Consider the following 8,890-nt stretch of genomic DNA (forward strand, 5'->3'; position numbering starts at 1 on the left):
AGGCAAAACTGGTAATGGTGTTAGTAACCGCAGGTACCTAAAGAAAAGCTCTTCTGGACCGGACCAAAGTACGCAGGCAAAGTTCAAGGAAAACAGCCCACAACGCATGCCGAGCTGCTAGCAGGACCCGCGGTAAATAACCCCATTACCAATTTAGGAATAAAGAGGTCCCTGAAGGACTTTGACTTCGCCAATAGAATAAAGAGGTTCACCTCGGGCGACTGGGGCGGGCGTTCCGCAACCACACCCACACTATGTGCTGCCAAGGGAATGGCGAACACGACCAAGGCCACGTCAGGCGGCTGGCCAGGCGGACGAGACCTAGCTTCGCGACAAGATGGAACGCAACCAATAGGTGACCCTAGCTAGGACACGTGTAGAACTCGTAACCTCCTCGCCGGAATGTCAACCCCAAGGGGTGGGACCCCTTCTTCTCAATTATAGCCCAGCCCATCGAACTATATAAGATGGAGTTGGGATTTCTCTAAAAAGATCGGAACACTCTCCACATACAAACACACGCATATGCTTGCAAGCACCCCCCCCCCATTATAAGCAATCAGCGCTCGATCGTAAGGAACACGAACAGGCCATCCATACTGGACATAGGGCAGTTGCCCTAACCAGTCTATACCCTTGTCTTTGAGCATTAGCCATCGAGTTACGGAGAAGCACGTCAAAATTTATTAACTGGTGAACAAAACACCGATATTTGACCTAGTTAGTTTAGGAAATCAACCTGCCTATTTTCTTTGGTAAGGAACTAAATGATCTTTCTAAAGCCATAATTCTCTCGTCTGAAACTTCAATTTATACGTTCTATAAGTGCATTTCAATTGTCTTGATGAGAGATTCACAATGGTAAAGTGTATGATTTGACAAAGTTCTCCAAACTAGATTGAACTGTTTTAGCAAACCTTTTAGACATGTTTTCTCGTACCATTTTTATCATCAATACTACGTGCTAAATCGCCAGGTGATAAATTATGCACACCAAATTCTAATAATAGGAGCAATATCCAGAGAGAGGTGTAGAAGTACAAGGATCGGGTGTTTTAGCCACATCGAATGACGCGTAGCAGGTAGTACGATGTTTACCTGTGATTTATCCACATCGTGAACAAGAACTCATATCGGGCCACAAATGGCACAGTAAAAAAGAAGGAAAAGATCCATTACAACAGATTTAACTAACCATGATATATAAGTTCATTGCTAGTACATTAAGAAGGTCCTATGGGCTGAGAAATGAAAAATATAATAGCCAAGAGGGACACTGTTTGCCGCTCGCCTCCTTTATTCGATCATAAGCGCCTCCCGATTGTCGTAGCGGGCGCTGCTTATTCGTTCTCTCCCTTACTCCTCGGTCTAGACAGAGATGCCTGCATGCACCTGTAACAAAAAATTGGTGATGGCTGGATGGCCTTGCAGTAGGATCGGATCATCGATCAGAACTGGAGCTTGGAGGGGTAGAGGGTGTCGGGCTTCCAGCCTTCGGGGATGACATCCTCCTGTTCGAGCGTTTTGCCTCCCTCGCTGGTGATGCGGATGGAGATAGGGCCCTTGATCGGCTTCGGGGTGTCCATTCTCCAGATGGCGCCCCAAGAGTGCTTCAGGGACTGGTACTCTTTGGCGCCCTTCTCCTTGATGTCGACGCCGACGATGTCGCCGTCGCCGGCAGCGTACTTGAGGAGCAGCGCAAGGTAGTTGGGGTTGCAGCCCTTCTCGACGTGGAAGGCGATCTTGGTGTCGGCCGGGTACTTGCACTTGACGCGGCGGAACTGCATGTCGATGATGCCCGCCTTGCGCAGCTTCTCCTCCTCCCCCTTCTTGGCCATGGCTCCAAAGGCCGTGCCGGCCAGGTCGAAGTGGTAGGCGGCGATGGGCTCGTAGTTCATGTCAGTGATGTAGACGATGACGGGCTCGCCGGAGCACTCGGCGGGCTTGTCGCACTTGATCTCGTAGCAGGAGCCGCAGCCGAGGCCGTCCTTGAAGATGGGCGAGTTGCCGCACGCCCCCATGCTGTTGAAGGGAGCCTTGTTCACCTCCTTGTACCCGCAGGCGCCGCCGTTGTCGTCAGGCCCCGCGCCTGTCGGCTTGCCGTACCACGTCGCCTTGGCCTCCAGCCACTTGCCGTCGCAGTCTGCCGAGATGTTCTTGCCCGGGGGAACCTTGGGCGGACCGCACCATGCGCCGCCCACCAGCGCCGCGAGCACCACCGCCACCGCAACAAGATGCGTCGACGCCGCCGCCATTGTCGATGATGGTGCTGCGTTGCTTGTGCGTGGCTTGTGATGATGAATGGAGAGCGAGGAGAGGAGGTACTTATGCTCGCCGGCGAGAGACCAACGCAGGGCGCTCCGGCCATGTCGGTGCTGCATGGCATTCATCAAGCAGGTTGCTCTGTGACTCCGGACCTTGTGTTCTTGCTTGACACGTGGTACGCGACGCGAGCACTGCGCCCCCTACAAGAGAGGAGACACCGAGAGATCCGGCCATCGGTGGAGGTGCTTATGGCGACCGTGCATGTGTGTTATATGGGCCGTACTTTAGATATGGGCTGCAATGTAACACTTAGCCTTTGGGCTCTTGTGTGAGTCAGAGGGTGTTACCGTTACTCCATCTTAGGAAAGTCAGATGCAGTACTAAGGAAAGTCAGATGCAGCTAGTGGTATTCCAATGATACAGTGCTAGTGGGACAAGCAGAGTACCACCTAAAATAGTGAGAGGATGAGCAGCGATAGCCAGCTGATCCCATGATAATCGAAGGTGATTAGTCCGTGATCATAGATCGAATCTGAATCCGATGTCAAAGATAATGATAATTACAATATAGAGCATGATCCTGAAGTCTATAACCACCTTTTTTTGAACTTTTAGGTGAAAAAAATAAAAAAAAATAATTTAATTTTTGATGTCATGAGTCACATGATTTTTTGCGCACGTTCGATGGTACATAGAATTTAAACAAGAATGTCTCTCTCTCTCTCTCCCCACACAGTATCCTTACCATCTCGTCTTCAAAGCATTTCTTTACTAAACGAGGAATGCTAGCTATTCTTTTGACTTTCATCTCTTGTGTATTTGACACTAGATGATCTTAAATAAAAATTCATTAACTATAAAATTTTAGACTGTTCAAGCACTACCACTTTAATATAATATAGAGCATGTATATTTCCGTATAGCTGAAAAATTCAAAATAATTTTCAAAAAAGCGCCAAAGTGTTATTCTAAGAGGTGGCTGCTATGTGGTTCATCTCTAAAAAGTGATGCCTAGAGATGCTTGCTTATACGAACCGGGTTCACATAAAAACTTTCTCTAACTTGGCGTAGAAGGCAAAACTGATGATGGGGTTAGCTACCGCAGGTACCTAAAGAAAAGCCCTTCTAGACCGAACCAAAGTACGCAGGAAAAGTTTAAGGAAAACAGCCCACAACACATGCCGAGCTGCTAGTAGGACCCGTGCGCGCAGCAGGCAGAAGTCCAAGGTCTGATCCGAACGCCCTCGGGGCACGTGGCGGCCTCCCGACTTGCAGCGAGCGGAGCGGGGTCGGGAGGTAGGGGAGCGGCGAGGGCGGACCGGTGGAGGCACTAAATGCTCCAGACCGATGCGACACACACGTGCCCATTCTGACAGGCGAGACAGGAGCACTGCTAAAGGACCAGAGGTTCGGAACGTGTGCCCCTGGTCAGACATACCATCATGATGCTGCAGACCAGCATCCGCGCCGTCTGCGCCCACCCCGTCCGTGCGATGGGGCTTTGACGTCCCGTAACCTATCTCCCTCCACCATCAGGCCCAAGGCAAAGGGGGGTGCCGAGCTAGCGGGACCCGCAGCGCATTATCAAGAGCGGGGAAGGGATGCTCGACCTCCCGACCCCCTAGAAGGACGTTGACTTCGCCAACGGAATAAAGAGGTTCACCTCGGGCGACTGGGGCGGGCGTTCCGCAACCACACCCACACCATGTGCTGCCAAGGGAATGGCGAACACGACTAAGGCCACGCCAGGCGGCTGTCCAGGTGGACGAGACCTAGCTTCGCGACAAGATGGAATGCAACAAATAGGTGACCCTAGCTAGGACACGTGTAGAGCTCCTAACCTCCTCACCGGAATGTCAACCCCAAGGGGTGGGACCCGTTCTTCTCAATTATAGCCCAGCCCATCGGACTATATAAGATGGAGTTGGGCCTTCTCTAAAAAGATCGGAACACTCTCGACATACAAGCACACGCATCTGCTTGCAAGCACCCCCCGTTATAAGCAACCAGCGCTCGATCGTAAGGAACACGAACAGGCCATCCATACTAGACATAGGGCAGTTGCCCTAACCAGTCTATACCCTTGTCTTTGAGCATTAGCCATTGTACCTTTGTCTTTGAACATTAGCCATCGAGTTACGGAGAAGCACGTCAAAATTTACTAACTGGTGAACGAAACACCGACATTTGACCTAGTTAGTTTAGGAAATCAACCTGCCTATTTTCTTTGGTAAGGAACTAAATGATCTTTCTAAAGCCATAATTCTCTCGTCTGAAACTTCAATTTATATGTTCTATAAGTGCATTTCAATTGTCTTGATGAGAGATTCACAATGCTAAAGTGTATGATTTGACAAAGTTCTCCAAACTAGATTGAACTGTTTTAGAAAACCTTTTAGACATGTTTTCTCGTACCATTTTTATCATCAATACTACACGCTAAATCGCCAGGTGATAAATTATGCACGCCAAATTCTAATAATAGGAGCAATATCCAGAGAGAGGTGTAGAAGTACGAGGATCGGGTGTTTTAGCCACATCGAATGATGCGTAGCAGGTAGTACGATATTTACCTGTGTTTTATCCACATCGTGAACAAGAACTCATATCGGGCCACAAATGGCACAGTAAAAAAAGAAGGAAAAGATCCATTACAACAGATTTAACTAACCATGATATATAAGTCCATTGCTAGTACATTGAGAAGGTCCTATGGGCTGAGAAATGAAAAATATAATAGTCAAGAGGGACACTGTTTGCCGCTCGCCTCCTTTATTCGATCATAAGCGCCTCCCGATTGTCGTAGCGGGCGCTGCTTATTCGTTCTCTCCCTTACTCCTCGGTCTAGACAGAGATGCCTGCATGCACCTGTAACAAAAAATTGGTGATGGCTGGATGGCCTTGCAGTAGGATCGGATCATCGATCAGAACTGGAGCTTGGAGGGGTAGAGGGTGTCGGGCTTCCAGCCTTCGGGGATGACATCCTCCTGTTCGAGCGTTTTGCCTCCCTCGCTGGTGATGCGGATGGAGATGGGGCCCTTGATCGGCTTGGGGGTGTCCATTCTCCAGATGGCGCCCCAAGAGTGCTTCAGGGACTGGTACTCTTTGGCGCCCTTCTCCTTGATGTCGACGCCGACGATGTCGCCGTCGCCGGCAGCGTACTTGACGAGCAGCGCAAGGTAGTTGGGGTTGCAGCCCTTCTCGATGTGGAAGGCGATCTTGGTGTCGGCCGGGTACTTGCACTTGACGCGGCGGAACTGCATGTCGATGATGCCCACCTTGCGCAGCTTCTCCTCCTCCCCCTTCTTGGCCATGGCTCCAAAGGCCGTGCCGGCCAGGTCGAAGTGGTAGGCGGCGATGGGCTCGTAGTTCATGTCGGTGATGTAGACGATGACGGGCTCGCCGGAGCACTCGGCGGGCTTGTCGCACTTGATCTCGTAGCAGGAGCCGCAGCCGAGGCCGTCCTTGAAGATGGGCGAGTTGCCGCACGCCCCCATGCTGTTGAAGGGAGCCTTGTTCACCTCCTTGTACCCGCAGGCGCCGCCGTTGTCGTCGGGCCCCGCGCCTGTCGGCTTGCCGTACCACGTCGCCTTGGCCTCCAGCCACTTGCCGTCGCAGTCTGCTGAGATGTTCTTGCCCGGGGGAACCTTGGGCGGACCGCACCATGCGCCGCCCACCAGCGCCGCGAGCACCACCGCCACCGCAACAAGATGCGTCGACGCCGCCGCCATTGTCGATGATGGTGCTGCGTTGCTTGTGCGTGGCTTGTGATGATGAATGGAGAGCGAGGAGAGGAGGTACTTATGCTCGCCGGCGAGAGACCAACGCAGGGCGCTCCGGCCATGTCGGTGCTGCATGGCATTCATCAAGCAGGTTGCTCTGTGACTCCGGACCTTGTGTTCTTGCTTGACACGTGGCACGCGATGCGAGCACTGCACCCCCTACAAGAGAGGAGATTGTAGTAAACCAATTTATTGGTGATCAACGCCAGGAACCGCCTCCGGCGGTTGCCTGCCCAAAGGCCCTCGCACCTTTTCACGATGACTACATTCGAGTACTGCTACTCTGAACATGTTGTCAGAACTTTGCGAGCGTGAAGATGATGGCGAGAACAGAGGCAATTTTTGCCTCACTCAATGTGCGTACAAAGGAGTTCACGAGAAGAATCGAGGGCAGCGACATCGTCCCCGACAGCACTCGATCGCCGAAAATTCCGACGAACTGAACTGGCCTTGATGCTTTTTCATCTTAAAGCGCATGCTGTTAATAGCCGTCGCCGCAACAACAACAGAGGCAGTACTGTGTTAGACTAACTCCAATCGGCGCGAGGCATATCGGCCATGCATTTCGCCGTTTGCATGGCTGGGCTATTTTGCCGGCCCACTTTGCACTGCCGGTCCTCCAATCGTGAGAGGCAAAAAAACATTGTCTGGCCCACCGAAACCTGTTGGCGGCAAAGCAGGGACATTTTCCTCCGCCCCAAATGGACGCGCCATGATGCCTCGCGCTACAGTGCATCCGACCTAGATATTTTACCTTTGCATGGCCCGTTGCGTAGTTCTTAGAAGGTAAAAAAGAATGCAGATCTATTGATTTCTTACCAACCTGGATGGGACATCGGCAGGCAGCAACAACGATGCTGGCCTCGCGACGACCAATGTGCCATTGCACCAACTCCGACGGGAGACTGCACTGGCTACCAGTGCCGGCGGCCACAGCATCACAAATTTGCCGGAACCAACTGCTGCATCACCTTTTTCTGATTGGCCATCAAGACAAGATACCAATTGGCTTCATCGGGGAACAAGCAATTCATTTTTGCTTTCGCCAACAGAAGAACATCAAAACTGTAAGCATTCGTGATGCTGTTACTATTTTATTTTATTTGATGTGACTGTCACAATCCATGGAGGATGGAACCGTCATCCATCTTCCCCTGCAAGTACCCCACGCGGCGGTTGCTACATTTGCTGCCTTACGGAGGGCCGGAACGGATTGCAATGCATCCGCTTGACCACCGACGGCAGACAACCGCCCGCTCTGACGCGGCTCATGGCTGCGCCACTGCAGCGGGAACGCACGCCAGCGCCCGAGCGGCTCACCTGCCCGTGCCAAGTGAAGGCTTCGGCGGCGGCGGTGGTTGCGGGTGGCGGACGGAGTTGGAGCGGTGGCGGCGGTTAGGATCTCCGCCTGGCCACCCTTCTCTTCGCGGGACTGGCTGGCTGGCGCGGCCGCAGCCCGGTGCGCACTCGCGGGCCGTCACGGCGCTCACGGACTGGCATTGCGCTGGCCGCGGCGCTAGCTGTGGCTGCAGGCCTACACATGCACGTGGGCCGGCGCTCTCACAGATCGGCTTGCACAGCCCGGCGCGGCCTGCTGTGGCATTGCCCCTTTGCGGGCAGCGCGGCTGATCGGTGGTGGGCCGAAATCGAAGTTTTGGCCCTAAGCCCAGTTATCTTTACTATTTTTCAATTAATTTTAGTGGCAGCAGTATTTTTATAATTTAGCCCCTGTGCTTTGTTATTTCATACTGCTAATTCATCAGTGGTTATCAGTACATGTATTTGTACATTGTGATCCCTGATGTTGTTTGTTATTGTACATATGTGTTTCTACTCAAGTTTGGTCATTTTCATGCCACTTAAATTACTATATTGCCTTGCAATTTTTAGTTCAAGCCCATTATTAATTCTTCATTCAATGCACTTCATTTATTCTCAATTTCAGAATGATTTGTTCCATTTTTTTTAAGTTGGTCCTACGCATGGAGTACTTTACATACTTCCGCGGAATCTACGCTATGTTTTCACATAGTGATTATTCCTAAGTGAGATTCCGACTTAAAATTTGGAGAAAGGTCTACACCATTTCTGGTGATTATCGAGAGTTCAATTCTTCAAATTGGTCATACACAAGGTGATATTACTATATCCCTGTGGGATTTTATCCTCAACGTGCGTGTCCAATTTGAACTTTGAATTCGTATGAGCCTACATCATGCTAGAGATTATCTTCATTCATTTTCAAATTGGTCATACACAAGGTAGTATTCTTATACTACTTTAGGATCTACACTATGTTATATAGTGACTATCCTCAACGTGCGTATCCAATCTTGAATTTTGAATTATAAGGTCTACTCTAATTTGATGATTGCTTTCATAATTGTTCCAAGTTAGTTGACAATTAATTGCTGGAGTTCAAATTTATTGAATTCACATTGAATATATTGCTGGAATTCAAGTTTATTGAATTCGCATTGAATTCATTGCTGGAATTCAAGTTTATTGAACTCGCATTGAGAATTATTGCTGGAATTCAAGTTTATTTTGCATTGAAAACTTATTGCTGGAATTTAAGTTTATTGAATTCGAATAGAGAATTATTGCTGGAATTCAAGTGTATTGAATTCGCATACAAGAAGCATTGTCTATTGCCAAATTATTCATATTTGGCATCCAAATTTGTGGGAGAAATGGCAGCCAAAGAGTTCGAGGTTCTCGCTCTTGATGGGCACAATTTTCCCTCAAATGCGCTATGGATATAGAATTGAGTCTATCAACTTGTGGACTTCGATTTTTGGCGGCACCTGTTACGGGAGCTCGGCCTATACCAGATACAATCA

The 8,890-nt window shown here is 50.1% G+C and overlaps 2 protein-coding genes across 2 annotated transcripts; both read right to left on the reverse strand.

The window, feature by feature from the left end:
• Positions 1-1,448: 1,448 nt before the first annotated feature.
• Positions 1,449-2,255, reverse strand: LOC112876102 (expansin-B11-like). The gene has a single exon (XM_025940145.1). It carries the CDS (start codon positions 2,253-2,255, stop codon positions 1,449-1,451), a length of 807 nt encoding a protein of 268 aa, XP_025795930.1.
• A 2,934-nt stretch (positions 2,256-5,189) lies between these two features.
• LOC112876132 (expansin-B11-like) lies at positions 5,190-5,996 on the reverse strand. The gene has a single exon (XM_025940182.1). It carries the CDS (start codon positions 5,994-5,996, stop codon positions 5,190-5,192), a length of 807 nt encoding a protein of 268 aa, XP_025795967.1.
• Positions 5,997-8,890: the final 2,894 nt, after the last annotated feature.

Source organism: Panicum hallii, chromosome 9, assembly GCF_002211085.1.
Source record: "Panicum hallii strain FIL2 chromosome 9, PHallii_v3.1, whole genome shotgun sequence".
Taxonomy (NCBI): domain Eukaryota; kingdom Viridiplantae; phylum Streptophyta; class Magnoliopsida; order Poales; family Poaceae; genus Panicum; species Panicum hallii.